Source organism: Dama dama, chromosome 12 (assembly GCF_033118175.1).
Source record: "Dama dama isolate Ldn47 chromosome 12, ASM3311817v1, whole genome shotgun sequence".
Classification (NCBI taxonomy): Eukaryota; Metazoa; Chordata; class Mammalia; order Artiodactyla; family Cervidae; genus Dama; species Dama dama.
The window spans coordinates 3667812-3683609 of record NC_083692.1 but is presented as its reverse complement, the minus strand read 5'-3'; the positions used below and the strand labels follow the sequence as shown (position 1 = coordinate 3683609).

The 15798-nt window shown below is 51.0% G+C and overlaps 1 protein-coding gene across 12 annotated transcripts in view; it reads right to left on the bottom strand.

Moving 5' to 3' along the window:
* Positions 1-15798, bottom strand: part of FOXN3 (forkhead box N3) — a 432012-nt gene that overhangs the window by 116553 nt on the left and 299661 nt on the right. For all 12 annotated transcript variants that reach the window (XM_061156461.1, XM_061156457.1, XM_061156468.1 and 9 more), the window contains one exon: positions 9921-9985. In XM_061156461.1, the coding sequence (XP_061012444.1) occupies positions 9921-9985 (65 nt within the window). The remainder of the gene's footprint in view (positions 1-9920; positions 9986-15798) is intronic.

Sequence of the window (15798 nt, the reverse complement as noted above, 5' to 3'; positions counted from 1 at the left end):
AGGTCAGGAAGCAACAGTTAGAACTGGACACGGAACAACAGACTGGTTCCAAGTCAGGAAAGGAGTATGTCAAGGCTGTATACTGTCACCCTGCTTATTTAACTTCTATGGAGAGTACATTATGAGAAACGCTGGGCTGGAAGAAGCACAAGCTGGAATCAAGATTGCCGGGAGAAATATCAATAACCTCAGATATGCAGATGACACCACCCTTATGGCAGAAAGCGAAGAAGAACTAAAGAGCCTCTTGATGAAAGTGAAAGAGGACAGTGAAAAAGTTGGCTTAAAACTTAACATTCATAAAACTAAGATCATGGCATCTGGTCCCATCACTTCATGGCAAATAGATGGGGAAACAATAGAAGCAGTGACAGACTTTACTTTCTTCGGCTCCAAAAGCACTGCAGCTGGTGACTGCAGCCATGAAATCAAAAGACGCTTGGTCCTTGCAAGAAAAGCTACGGCCAAACTAGACAGCATGTTAAAAAGCAGAGACATTACTTTGCCAACAAAGGTCCATCTAGTCAAAGCTATGGTTTTTCCAGTGGTCATGTATGGATGTGAGTTGGACCATAAAGAAAGGTGAACGCCAAAGAACTGATGCTTTTGAACTGTGGTGTTGGAGAAGACTCTTGAGAGTCCCTTGGACTGCAAGAAGATCCAACCAGTCCATCCTAAAGGAAATCAGTTCTAAATATTCATTGGAAGGGCTGATGCTGAAGCTGAAACTCCAGTACTGGCCACCTGATGTGAAGAGCTGACTCATTGGAAAAGACCCTGATGCTGGGAAAGACTGAGGGCAGAAGGAGAAGGGGACGACAGAGGATGAGATGGTTGGGTGGCATCACTGACTCAATGGACATGGGTTTGGGTAGGCTCTGGGTGCTGGTGATGGACAGGGAGGCCTGGCGTGCTGCAGTCCATGGGGTCGCAAAGAGTCGGACCTGACTAAGTGACTGAACTGAACTGAAAATAGGAATGATGTAAGGAATACATACAACCAGACACGAAAGGTCACAGGGTGTCTGACTCTGTTTGTGTGAGGTGTCTGGAACAGGCAGGTCCTAGAGACAGAAGGTAGCCCAGAGGTCACGCCCTGAGGGCCGTGGGCCCTCTGACCATTGGAGCCCACAGGGCGCTCTTCTCTAGACCTCCCTCCCACCTCCTCCGGCTGCTCCGCACATTGGCCGCTCCGGCCTGCCCCTTCTCCCGAAACTCCTTCCCCTCGTTTCAGTGATGGCCTCCGGCTTCCAAGTGGCTTCTTCAATGTCATGGCTGTTTGCTGTCACCTACACTTCTCTTCCTACCATAATCTTAGGTCTGAAAGATGGAAACTTTTCCCTCTTTTTTCATTCCACAACCCCCTGAAAAATCTCATCTATGCTGTAACTTCCACGGTAACTCCTGGATTGACAACTTCTAGAAGGCCCTCTCCTGTCCACCCTGCCTCTGCTAAACTCCTGCCTTGGTTTACACACTCCTCCTGAAACAGCAGAACTGGCTCGCACACGCACATTCCTCACACACACCCATCTGGGAGGGGCCTGGCCCAGAGGGAGCTCTGCACATCAGGCTCCTGGGAGAGCTGGCGGTTCCGCCCAGCGTCCCTATTTCTGTCTATGGCGTCAGCCTCAACGCTGGATTTTCACAAAAAGGGTTACTAAGGACAGTGGGACGGAGACTGGCTGAAACTAATCAGATAGGAAAGTACAGGCTATGTGACCGAGGCCTCAGCGTCTACCTAGGCTGCCGACGTCAGGAAGCTGGTGTGAATCTGGATTCCCGAGAGACAGTGAGGGTCAGAACTGACCAAAGGCTTCTTTTAAAACTGTATTCCCTGAGTCAATCAGAGAAAGACAAACACCGTATTACTCATATGTGCAATCTAAAAAATACAACAAACTAGTGAGTGGAATAAAAAAGCAGCAGACTCAGTGCCCGTTACCAGCGGGGAGCAGGAGGCGGTTAAGAGGCACAAGCTGTCGGATACAAAATCAGCTACAAGGATGTATTATACAGCACGGGGAATATAGCCAATATTTTATAATAACTATAAATGGAGCACAGCCTTTAAAAATTGTGAATCACTATATTGTGCACTTATAAAATATTGTACAACAACTATACTTCAACAAAAAAAGACTGGAGTAGAAATAAAACAGAAAGGCACTTCCTTTCAGTAACTTAGAGCATATTCTCAGTGACCACACAGAATCTGAGTGATGAGAAGAACAGAACACCACCCCTGTAACTTCACTTGAGAGTAAGCAAAAACAGTCAGGTGACTTTATTACTGTATTCCAGTTACATAAATATCTTTACATATAACTCAGTAATAACAATAAGAGAAACACGCCAAGAGATAAGGGCTCCTTTGAAAAACCGAAAGGGCTTTTGCAGGCCAGAAGGACACAGAAGGCAATTAGCACTGCGGGGATGTAGAGAGGTGTTTTTGTTCCCTTTCTGTTATTTCTAATTTTTTTTTTGAAAAACGGGTGTGCCTAGGGGCAAGAATCAAGAGATTTATGCATTAGGTGAATTAGGTGAATTCCCTCTTTGCAAAATGGACAAAAGAGTCAGCTTGTGGAGCAGATTAGATGAAAGAAGCCAAAGAGCTCGAGGCTCCCACCAAACGGAAAAGAAATGCAGGGGGAGGGGCAGGAGGAGCTGGAACAAAACCAGGATCTGGATGCAGAGAAAGATGGATGTGCCTGGAGTGGGGACCAGGGCCCTGCCCACACCCTGGGGCCACCAGGAAAGAAGTGCCGGTCGGGCTGGCAGCAGGAACCGACGTACCGCAAAGACGGGCAGTGTGGGAGCCCAATCCATTCAGGAAATTTGTAACTTTGCACCCTGAATACATAGCCAGGATTAAGGATCAAAAACTGGGCATGAGATAGTCAAAGGTTGAACACCCTCACTACCAGACTTCCCTGGCGGCCCAGTGGTTAAGAATCCACCCTGCAGCGCAAGGCACATGGGTTCAACCTGCTCACAAGTAGAGAAAGGCCTTGCAGCACAGGGCACCCAGCACAGCCAGAAGTCAGTAAATAAGCAAATCTTTAAAAAATAAAAACCAGCTCTCACTGTTAAGTGTCTGTGAGGTGTCAGGTCAGGTGCTGAGCTGGACGGACGTTTTCACGTTCACACCCTCCTTTAATCTCTGCAAAGATTCCCGGGAGCACAACTCACAGCCCCATTTTACAGACAATGGAAACTGAGGCCCAAGGTCAAATAGCCAGTGCTTAGAGACAAAGGGATTCAAACTCCTGTTGAGTGTATTACAATCAAACAAACAGAAAACAATATAACTCAGTCTTCGTGAGCCAGGGGAACTTGCCAGGAAGCAGTCCTATTTGAAAGGAATCTAATGTAAAGAGATGAACAACTTGCCTTTCAGATCCCTGTAGAAATCCCCCTGGGATATCCCATTTTTTGCCCTGTTCTGAGAATCACTGTGTGTGCTTAGTCACTTAGTCACGTCCGACTCTTTGTGACCCCGTGGCCTCTAGCCCGCCAGGCTCCTCTGTCCACGGGATTCTCCAGACAAGAATACTGGAGTGGGTTGCCACTTCCTTCTCCGGGGTATCTTCCCAACCCAGGGATTGAACCCAGGTCTCCCGCATTGCAGGGGGATTCTTTACCGTCTGAGCCGCCATCAATGGAAAAGGGAAGTTATAGCAAAGAAGATGAACAGCACAGGGACACCACACTCAGAGGGTGTCAGCCCCGTTTTCCTAAGATTCACAGTTTTGTAAAATGTTATAATAAGTAAACTCTGGGAATTTAGCATGTTCTCAATGCTTTACTAGGGCTTCCCTGGTGGCTCAGCTGGTAAAGAATCCCCCTGCAATGCGGGAGACCTGGGTTCAATCCCTGGGTTGGGAAGATACCCCGGAGAAGAGAAAGGCTACCCACTCCAGTATTCTGGCCTGGACAATCCCATGGACTATAGAGTCCATGAGTTGGTCACAAAGAGTCGGACATGACTGAATGACTCTCACTTCACTTCAATGCTTTACTGATATGAATTCATCATTGAGTCCCACAAGGACCCTATAAGACAAGCATGTCTATTATCCCCTCAGAGACGGTGAGCCCAATGTCCAAGAAGCCAAGACAGCTCATTTCCACGTTGTCCAAACCTGTAACTACGATGCCTCTCACAGGGCTTCCCAGATGGCGCTAGTGGTAAAGAATCTGCTTGCCAAAGCAGGAGATGCAAAAAACTCTGATGTAACCCCTGGGTTGGGAAGATCCTCTGAAATAGGAAATGACAACCCACTTCAATATCCTTACCTGGGAAATCCCATGGACAGAGGAGCCTGGCAGGCCACGGGCCATGGGGTTGCAAAGAGTGGGACGTGACTGAGCCACTGAGCGGGCTACTATCCCTGAGACCTTTGAGAAAGGTCTGGTTCAAGGATCAGGACGTAGCCAGCAGCCGCTGACCTGTCTCCTCTCCTCAGACCAGCTGCTGAAGGAAGCCCTCCTTCCACTGGGCTGAGCTTCAATGCATTTCGACCGGCATTTCGACCCACGCTGGGGACGTTGCTAGGCTGGACCAGCGTGGTCTTCTCCAGGAAACCCCTGCCATTTGTGAGGTCCACTCCTTGATTCGCAGGCAAGGACATGGAACCCTAGGCGTCCCGTGACCCTTGTCCAAGGTCACAGAGGTCACCACGCAGGTCCCTCAGCGGTAACGCAGGGCTCCGTCCACGAGCACTCGTTTCTGATACTCGGAGCGCTTGCTGTGAAGTCTGTCCCGGCAGCAAATACACCACAGAGAGGGGCTGCACGTCACGTTTTAGCGGAAAAACCCTCAGAGGAGCTACGGGGGGCAGAGAGGGGTTAGCGCTGTGGGAGGGGGCGACACACAGCAGGACTCCCGGCAGAGTCAGTCCGTGAAGCCAGCTGCGGGCCTGGGGCCTGGCGTCCCCTAAAGCAAGTCGCCCCCGGGCAGAACCACTCCCTGCAGCGCTCGCAGCACGGCTGCGCGCCCGTGGGCACAGCGGGCACCTGGCGGCGCCCTCCCCTCTGTCTGCTCCCGGCCTGGGGCGGCTCCGTCCTGCTTGGGGCGCTGGGGGCCTGCAAGGTCTTCTTCCCATTCCCTTAATGAGGCTGGGGGCTGTCAGAAGCGAAGGGAGAGAGACATCTGCCGTGCGTGTTGGGGGTGTGTTCGAATCCCACGCGCGTTCTGCGGGAGCAGCGCTAAGAACTGCGGCCGCATCCAGGAGGGCCCGGTGGGCTGGCCGGGGGCAGGTCTGCCTGGCGAGGGGGCGCATGGGGGTTTGAACGGCTTTCCGAGAAGAGCCGGGAGATGGGGGGTCTGCCCCCAGGACCCGCCAGCGGTGGTGCGGGGCGGGCGGGCTTCCCCAGGGGACTCCAGCCCCAAACCCGCCCGACGCGCGGAGACAGTACATCTGAGGCCGGGCCCACGCGGTCAGAGCCGTGAAGGCAGCAGCTTCTCTCCGAACAAAACCCCGTGCGGAGCTCGGGGGCCTGCCGAGCCCACGAAGGCTCTAGGCGGGCGGACGTGGAGGATCCGACGGGCGGCGGTTCACGCCTCTGCTCGCAGCCGGCTGGGCGGGAACAGGAGCACGGACGACCCGCACGGCGGAGGGAGCGCCCTCGAGGGGGCAGACGAGGGTCAGACCGGGGCCGACGAACAGCTCTGAGTAGCGGTCGCTGGCCCGCTAAAATAATTCAACCAAGGCCGACGTTTAAATGAAGGACCCTAATTTAAAGTCTGAATGAGTGACTGGAATACGTGTGTATATGTGTGTGGGGGGGACAGGTGTTGGGGCTAGGGAGTTCCAAAAAGGGAGAAAAACCATAAAATACTCTTCTCATCAAGAAAATAAAGATGTTATTATTAACACCTAAGAAATTTTAAAATCTATTTCACAAGCACACCCTATTCCCTATTCTGTAATAGGTTATATGGGAAGAGAATCTACAAAAAAAAAGAGAGTAGATATATGTGTATGTGGGCTTCCCAGATGGCGCTAGAGGTGAAGAGCCTGCCTGTCGAAGTAGCAGACACTGGAGACTCGGGTTCGATCCCTGGGTCAGGAAGACCCCCTGGAGGAGGGCATGGCAACCCACTCCAGTCTTCTTGCCTGGAGAATCCCATGGACAGCGGAGCCTGGTGGGCCACAGTCCATGAGATCACAGAGAATGGGACACATGTGCATGTATAACCGAATCCTGCTGAACGCCTGAAACTAACACAACACTGTAAATCAGTCATGCTCCAACAAAAAGTGTTTTGAAAAAGACAGTTAAAAAAATGTATTTCGCACCCAGAAATCACCACAGAGACAGGCAGAGGGGACAGCTGGGGACACCTGTCAGCCGGCCCCTCCGGAGGACTGGGGACGAGCCACACTCATCGGCCTGGCTCCATCCCGGGTCCCCTTTAGACACGGGCCTGGTCCCCTTCTGGAGCTCAGCTCGGGTTCTATTATACAAGGTCTGAAGTGCTCTCTACCCGCTGAAACTGTGAATGTCCTGAAATTGTCTCTCGCTGCCTAAATGGCATTTAAAATAAATACTGGGAATTGATGAAATGACCAATTATGTTAAGTACCCGTGCCTGGTGTAATCCAAACCAAATCTTAGCCCATTATCCTCAAAACCGTGAGATGAATCAGCGGGCCCTCTTGCCAGCGATCCCGCAAGGACCAGAACCCGGAGGCCGCCCTGGCCAGCACTCCCAGTTGATTCCTGCAATTGGTTTTACGCTGCAGAAAAATAACTGTGCTGCGTTCCTGCCCAGCAGCTTACAAACCAAGTGACTATCAGTGCACACAGGTTCCCACTGTAAGCACCGTGCTCCCCTGGGTTCAGGCTTGACCTTCCATTACTTCCTCTTTGGAAATCGCAGCTTTTCTTCCGAGACACGCCCTGGAGCGCGTGAGGGCATTACTGCAAAGTGCCCACAAGGCCCTCATTTCTGCGCCCACCCTGGGGAGTCCCCGCAATGCTCCCCACTGGTGGTCCTCTCATGCCCAGGGCCCTGCTGGTCCCCCTCCGGGCACTGCCCCCCTTGAGCTGTTTCTCCAAGGCCTTCAGCAAGTGTCAGTTCTCCCAAGAAGTGACCGCCCCACGTGCCCTCCCTCCTGACAAAACCAAGGCTCAGCCCTCAAAGCAACTGGCCTATCTGCTCCTTCTGCAGCTTCGAGATTCTTCCAGTCTCAGCCCCTAGGGCCAGGCCACAGAGCAGGTCCTCCCCAGCCCCGGGGCAGCCTGGTTCCGCCGGTTCTGCCTGTGGTCAGGGCCAGCGGTCACAGCTGGGCTTTGCTGGCCAGTCACTGGGTCCCTGTGTCACCCTGTGCGACCAAGCTTCACCTTCTAGCCTGCTCCTAGACATCTAGCCTGCTCTTTAGGACATCTTCTTGGCCTGCTGTCCCAATGCCGGTGGCTGATCCTAGTAACAGAGTTCTCTCCCAGCCTGATTACCCAGGAAAACATCTTCCTACTTCCCAGAGACATTAAAAAAAAAAGTGGACATATATTGAAAATATAAAGTACAAATATGAGAAAACGGGCATAAATCAGCTACATTTTCTTCTACTTGATCCTAAGCGAAACCCCCTGCCGGCATGACTGGGCAGCTGCCTTCTTTCTCTGCCCCTGTCTTTACTGTGAAACTTTTCTTCATGAGCATCAGCAACTTCTTAATGAGCGCTGTCCACCAAAGAAACCCCGACATACGAGGAATATCTATGAAACGGAAGCAGACTCAGAGACCTAGACAACGGACTTGAGGTTGCCAAGGGGGAGGGGCGAGGCTGGGGAGGGAGGGACCTGGAGTCTGGGCTGAGCAGGTGCGAACTACGACGTCAGGATGGATAAACAACCAGGCCCTGGTGTGGAGCGCAGGGGACTGCACTCAGTGTCCTGTGAGCAACTGTAACGGAAACGAGTATGAAAAAGAACGTATGTACGTATATATATTCATAACCAAATCTATTTGTTTTACAACAGAAGCTAATACAACACTGTAAATCAACTATACCTTAATGCAAATTTAAAAGGTATTAATTCAGAAGAATACACATAGTTTTAAAAACCTTACTGTGATGCGAGTGTCTCGCAAACTCTCTATACAGACACAGCAAGTGAAGACAGGAAACACCATTAATAAATCTCCACCCACTCCCAAATTCTCACCACGACCCTCTGCTTTCCACACGTGCAAAAAAAATTAGTAGGATGTATTGAATTGGATGTGGATTCAACGAGCATCTGAAATCTGTAATAATTCAATTCTCAATGCCTAAGAGTAATTAGGAATGTTTAACCCTATAAAGAACACAAACAATGTCTACCACCCAATGAGACAGAATCTCACGATGAAATCGCTCAGCTTCAGAAAACTTATCAATTTTTCCCTCATGCGTGTGCCCCGCAGAAATAACCAAAAACTAACACGTTTAGAGCAAATCTTCCCTAATGTGGAACTTAATGAATAAAAATCCTGTAGGAAAATGCTCTCAGTAAATAAAATCACTTTTGTGAAAATAATCCAACCATGAATGACATTCATATCATTGCTACAGATCTAGAGGAAAAATAAAGATGTATATAACTTTGAAATCCACTTGAGAAAACCCAAAGGCTCATCATTTACACTTTCTGAAGGGAGCATTGAGTATATATCTTTTTAATTATGTCTTAATATTTGAGAGTGGAAGCATTTTCCAATTTTTTTCTTAAATATTCAGGATATCTATAACAGTTATTAAAATCAGAATTAACCAGACCTGCCTGCCTAAATTTCACCGGGACCAAGCAAAGACACAAAGAAGTCCTAAGTCCCCAATTTCACAGGCTATATAATAAAAGCATGCAATTGTCTGGCCTTGAAAACAACTTCACAAAGGTGACGGCATCTCTCACAGCTATCTGAGCTACTCTGGAAACCTGAAGATAAATGCCTCTTTCCTAAGCTACATTTCGGTCTGCTCTTTCCCACCCATGGCTGACCCTCGGCATGTACTTTTAAGAAAAAGAGGCTTAGCAGCTCTCAACCAACCAAGGTTCACTGAAACTCCTCAACCTGGAGCCCAGGACGGGTCCAAAGCTCTTGGCACCAGCAACCCACTTGCTTCGGGCCAGCGGTGGCCCGGCAAGGCCCAGCCAACCAAGAGAGGCTAGCGGCGAGGGCAAGGCGGAGACCCTCGGAGTAGCCCATTCCAGCCGGTGTGCAGGGCAGGCATTCAGAACGGTCATCTCCCCAAACACTTTCTCAAAGTAGGCAGCAGGCATCGTCTTGCTATCTTTAGCCACGCAGTCTTCTTTGACTACGGCCATTTCTAAAGACGCTTGACAGCAAAAGCAGAGATGAAAGGCAGTTTGAATTCCTTGAGCGCACGGGATAGGAAGTTGTTAGGCAGCTGAGGACCAAATGGACAGCAGGGAGAATGCCCCCCCCGTCCCCCTGCAAACGACGCCTGCAGGGACGAAAGGTATGGCCGTGAGCTCTGAGCCGCCGAGCCAGCCACAGTCACCCTTGGGCACCCGTGGACGTCGGGCCGCGAGTAACAAGTGAACCTCTACGATGATCCGAGCGGCCAGACACCCACAGCATTCCTTGGAGCCCAGGCACAGGCAATCCATAACGGGGTTTCACTTTGGTTTTCTCAACCCATTTCTGTCACCATGACATCATCACGTATAATTCCAACTTCACCGAAGCAAGCCAAGCGCTTCTGGAATCTGACCAGTGACGACAGACCAAAGAAACTGTCTCATCTCAGACCAACAATTCACAGCAATCAGGAGACGAGCGGAGGATGGAAGAAAGGGACGTGGAGACACAGGGCCGCCCCACAGGCATCACCCAGGCAGCTGACAGGAGCCCCCTCCGAGAGGAGGGTGGGGCGCGGGGGCAGGGGCGTGCAGAGACCTACCTTGCAGGAGGGCTCCGTTCCTCTTGAAGAAGGTGCTGCCTGGCCAGAGGGGTGGACCTGATGTGCTGAAACGGAAGAGAAAGCAGCGTGAGCAGGAGCTGTCTGCACTCACTCGGGGGACGGCCTACAAACACGTCCTTCCAAGTGGCTTCAAAACACCTTCCCAACTGTGCACTATTTATACCCTCCTAAAACGCATCTTTGAAGAGCATTAGGCTCATTGTATGATGAATGGGCTTCATCTTTCAAAGTGCAGAACCCGTCTGTGTGGGTGTTCTGACCACTGTCTCAACCCTCCTCTCTCTCGGGCACAGAAACCATTTGCAGGCAAACAAAACGGCAATGTCAGTTCAACGCCAAAGCTCACAACTTTTGCTAAACTGCTCTTCACTTTACGACTTGATGTGGTCAAGAACTCCCATCCATGTCTTCTGAGGTCAGCAGGTTTTCCACCACTTCCGGTGCCACCGGCCCAATAAAAGGTAAGTTTGCCTTCTGGCATGGTGCCTTTCTGCCACCATCCTTAACAGACAGATCTGACCTTGAGCGCCTCCCTCCCTCCCCCATTGTCTGGTCTCCCATCCCGGTTTCAATTTCTTGGCTTACAATGTTGCACTCTGTATCCTATAAAACATTGTGCAGCTATGTTACCACTCATAGTTCTGTAACAGGAGAGGCAAGAAAAGTGGAAAGATCAATGCATCACAAAGACACTTTATTACATTTATAGACCAGCATTTTCACTGTTTTAAGACACCCAGTGAAAAACTTTATAACCTAGCCAGTCTTAGGAAAATATCCTTGCAGTGGAAAGGAGGTGATTCTAAATCAAGGATTGGTTTAGATTAATGTTAGAGAGCACTTAGTCAGAACTGTTACTACAGCCGGCCCCAGAGGTGGCGTAGATTATTTTCTCCAAAATAGAATGTGGCAAACGGCCCTGGTTAAGGCATTATCAATCACCTTCAACATTAAAACAAAAATAAAAAAGCGGGTCTGAATACAGGTCTCTAAGTTTGGCGAACATGAACACACATACACACATATATACACAGAACAAAAAGTCTGAAGGACTCGACAAGGAATAATGCTTCTAGAGTCAATCAGGGTCTCCAACAGTGCAACCTGTTAACAAGGAGGAGAAATGTCAGGGACACATCCTCTTGACCAAGTCTGCACTCCTGGAGATACGAACAGCACCCCAGGTATGGGGACCAGCTCCATGACTTGTGAGGAGCAGAGAAGGAGAAGAAAAGTGCTACCGCACACAGACACGTCAGAATAACGTCAGATGTGCTGGAAAACACACGGCATGAACGCTGATGTGACTGATGAGACTCCTGTTTGATTCTGGCTCGGGTCCACCACGCTCAGGGTAAGCGAGGCTGCCGCATCCCGCGGTGGGCTGCCGCTGCCCCGACCCTCAGCTCCGGCGGCTGTGGCCCCCGCGCGCCGGGAGCCGCACAGAACAGAGGGCCTGCCCGGGGCCTCGAGCCGCCGGGTGCTGGCAGCCAGCGGAGCTCTCTTCTCTCTGACTCCTGTCCGCTCCCAATCTGAGGCTGTTCAAAGTCCCATGAAGAGTCAAGTGTGTGAAAATGCTTAAGAGTGTCTTTTAACAACCCCAGCCAGCTCCTGAGGCTTTCCCACCTTATTTTTATAAGAAAGCAGGAAATAGCCACCTGGCTGTTGCCAACACTGCATCACCTGATGTCTAAAGGTGCTTAAAAACTGAGGACTTCATTACAGAGGAGCTGCTGCTTCCGGAGAATGCAAGAACAGAGTACCATCACAGAAACCTTAATATCCGGCTTACTTTCCTCCAAGTCTCCTCTTCATCCTGACCCTGATTTGGCTGAAAACTGAGTGGAGGCAGGGATGGAATAAATGTGGGGAAGAGAGGATGGGTAAACCCAGTGGTTTAGATGCAGAACGTTCTCTGCAGGATGGAAATCCACTTAGAGACCTCTACAGCGTCCGGCTCACGCACCGACAGCCTGGCCGCGGCTGGGACGGCCGTGCTGGCACGGAGTCCATCCTCACGGTGCCCACGGGGCCGGACCGCCGCCGGACCGCCCTGACGCGGCCGCTGCCGAGACTCGCCTTCAGCTGTGGTCCCTGTCCCTCAAGCTGAGCCGTTCTCTGCTGTGCTCACTGCGAAGCTTTCGGGCTCACTGGCCTTATATCTCTTACTCTTCTTTGGGATGGCTGCTCCCAAATGACATCTTCTAACTGTGAGGAGATGGAAGGATTTATTAAGTACTTGCTGAAAACTGCTTGGACATGGAGGTGGAAATTACAAGCCATGTTTTATGGCCTCTTGGAGCTTATTGTCATACTTGTGTGTGCAAAGTTGCTTCAGTCATATCTGACTTTGCAGCCTTATGGACAAGCCGCCAGCCAGGCTCCTCTGTCCGTGGGACTTCCCAGGCAAGAACACTGGAGTGGGCTGCCATGCCCTTCCCCAGGGGCTCTTCCCGACCCAGGGATCTAACCCACGTCTCTGGCGTCTCCTGCATTGGCAGGCGGGTTTTGTACTACCAGCACCACCTGGGAAGCCTGCTGTCAGACTCAGCTGGCTCCAACCTCCTGCGACTCTATCTAGAGAGACTAGAAATGTGTGTGGAAAAGACCAATGATTATGGCCCTTGTGGCTTCAGGTTGGGGGGCAGCAAACTGATTTTTTTCCCCTCCATTTGGAGATATTCCTGGCTCATGGGCCTTTAAAGCTCAAAGTTAGTTTTAAAAAGTAAGTGAAATTACTTAAAAGTACATAGGAACCACAGTCATCCAGAGAAGCTAGTGATCAAGGTTTTTGTGGCAGAATCTCAGAGTCATCACGTTGCTGACAAAGGTCCATCTAGTCAAAGCTATGGATTTTCCAGTAGACATGTAAGGATGTGAGGGTTGGACCACAGCCAAGAAGGCTGAGTGCCGAAGAATTGATGCTTTTGAACTGTGGTGTTGGAGAAGACTCTTGAGAGTCCCTTGGACTGCAAGGAGATCCAACCAGTTCATCCTAAAGGAAATCAGTCCTGAATATTCATTGGAAGGACTGATGCTGAAGCTGAGGCTCCAGTGAGCTCCAACCCCACTCTTTGCAACCAGCAAGCTGGTCACCTGATGTGAAAAGCCCGTTCATTGGAAGCCCCAAGGCAGGGGAAGACTGAAGGCAAAAGGAGAAGGCAGAGGGTGAGATGTCAGACTGTGTTCAGACTCAGCGGACATGCGTACATGTTTGTGACTCGGTTACGTCTGACTCTTTGCGACCCCATGGACTGGGGGGTGGACGTCACATGGACTATGGGGGGGGGGGAGTGGGTCACAAAGTGTTGGACATAACAATGACTAACACACACACGTCCACTGCGTCTGTAACAGTACAGGCCTCCAGTACCAGCCTGCGGACTGCAGCCTGCCATGAGTTTGAGCAAACTCTGAGAGACAGTGGAAGACAGGAGAGCCTGGCCCGATGCAGTCCACGGGTCACAAAGAGTCAGACACAACATAGAGCCTCAACAACAACTCACGCCAGCCCGGAAACCACTCACTCACACGGCAAATCAAGCAGTAGGGAGAGGAGCGGTGTTCGAGGAGGCGGACGGAGGACTCTCCTTAGCGTGAGCTAGTGACAGTATCTGTGTTACCAGCGGTCACCGCCCTAGGCGGGGGCCACAGGAGCTCCTTAGGTGTGTCCTCATCCCCTGCAGTGGTGCTCACGGTCCCGAATCACCGCGGTCATCAGCGCTTCCCGTGGGAGCCTCCCACCTGTGGGTGAGCAGGGCCCGCCTCCACGCTGTAGGTGCGGAGGGGGAGGGACGTGTCCAGCTCATCACAGCGGGTCAGCAGTCAGTCCGAGCCCAGCCCAGCGCACCACAGAGACATGGGCAACAGCCCTGACTTCATTTCTCATCATCTGGCTTCTCTTGCAGGCTTCCGGCGCTCAGCCCTGAGCTATTCTCCATGGAAGAAGGCTGTAGACGGTGTTTCCCTAGTACTCTATCCAAGGAAAAACCCCAGGCTAGAAAAAGCAAACAGCTCACCATATGTGACAGACAGACCTGTGGGCTCAGATAAGAAGAAATGACCCAAAGTTGGCACGACAAACGTCTTAGTTCAGTGACGCTCTAACACAGTCCCATGACCTTCAGCCATGAAGAGCCAAACCCACGTGTGGCAAAGGAAGCCGACCGATGGGTCGAGAGGGCCTGGCCTGCCAGGAAAGGCAGCTTGTGAGCTGACATCTGAGAACATGGGCCCAGCTGACCACGAAGACCAGGGTTGAGCCAGCAAGTCCCAAGGGAGGCGCCCTACGGTCCAGGCAGCACGGCCAGCATCTGCCGGAGACGCGCCGCCCTGGGGCTCACGCTCGCTGCCGTGGTTCTGCCGACTCCCAGAGGGACACTGAAGTCAGAAGGCCACCTGGCCCCAAGGTGGCCCTTGGTGTAATGACGTCATTGGTCATGTGACACCCATGGGCTTTCTTCGTGGGCAGGACTGGCTGAATGGTAAGACTCCCGGAGGTTCTGGCAAGAACCACACCCATGTTCACCAGTCTGGGCATTCTGTGAGTCAGAAAAGAAAATTAAGAAAACACTTTTATTCTAAGTACAGTCTAAGGGCAGGAGGAGAAGGGGGCAACAGAGGATGAGATGGTTGGATGGCATCAACAACTCAATGGACATGAGTTTTAGCAAGCTCCGGGAATTAGTGAAGGACAGGGAAGCCCAGCGTGCTGCAGTCCACGGGGTCACAAAGAGTCAGACACGACTGAACAACCGAACATCAACCTTTTATAAAGTACTTTCCGCCCCCCCTCCAAGAGCCCAGCTGCAGAATGAGAACTGGTGGATCTAGAAAACAGGATACAGCATGGATGAACCCGGAGGACATTATGCTGAGTGAAACACGCCAGTCACCCAAGGACAGAGACTGTATTTGACCACAGCAGTAGAGTTCATAGAGATGAGACACAACGGGAGTTGCCGGAGGCTGGGGGAGGCAGAGGGGGCAGGGAGCAGGAATAGAGACTCGGTTACTGGGTGCAGAGTTTCCACCGTGTAAGGTGAAAAGAGTTCTGTAGGTTGCTCCCCCACTACTGTGAACGTACTTAACACTACTGAACGGTACATTTAAATGGTTAAGATGGTATATCTGATGGTATGTGTATTTTACCACCATAACAAAAAGTTTTAATATAAACTGAGAGAGAGAGAGAGACAGAGAGAGAGACAGAGACAGAGAAAGAAGGAATACAAGAAGGACTCCAGGAGAAGAGTTTTGGGTAGTGAAAGACCATCTTACACGCTGTCTCTCTGAAGGTCCCCTGAAGTTAACATCTCTGCCAGGCTGGCCCAGAACACACGAAAAAGGAGAAAGCCCAAACCGACCGGGCAGAGGAAAGGGAGGTGGTGACCCAACCGGGTCCCTACAGACACCGGAGCTGGCCTGCCAGAATTCAGGCAGCAGGTCTGGGCCAAATTCTCAGCACCGAAAACAACATGAAGGCAATTCTGAAGTCTCATATCTGTCATCAGACTGTGTTTCTCTAGGAATAAAACAGTCAAGGCAAGTTGTAAAGAAGGGAGAATTCCTGGAAAAACAACAACAACAACAACAACTTGAAATTCTACTGTTAATTCTAAGTGTGAACTAACTGATCACAGGATATCACAGGAAAACAAACAAGACCTGTACCCCATACTAACTCAGACCTGCTGGGTGAACGATGCCAGTCCTGGAGTTTGGAATGCAGGAATCAGAGAGACTTGGGTGAGATGGTCTTAGGTTTTGAGAAAACACCCATCATAAGTTGAGATGCATCGCTAAAGAGCCCCGTTGAAAGTTCAGAACTCTCAGAGGGGTTCTTGACACTTTTGCA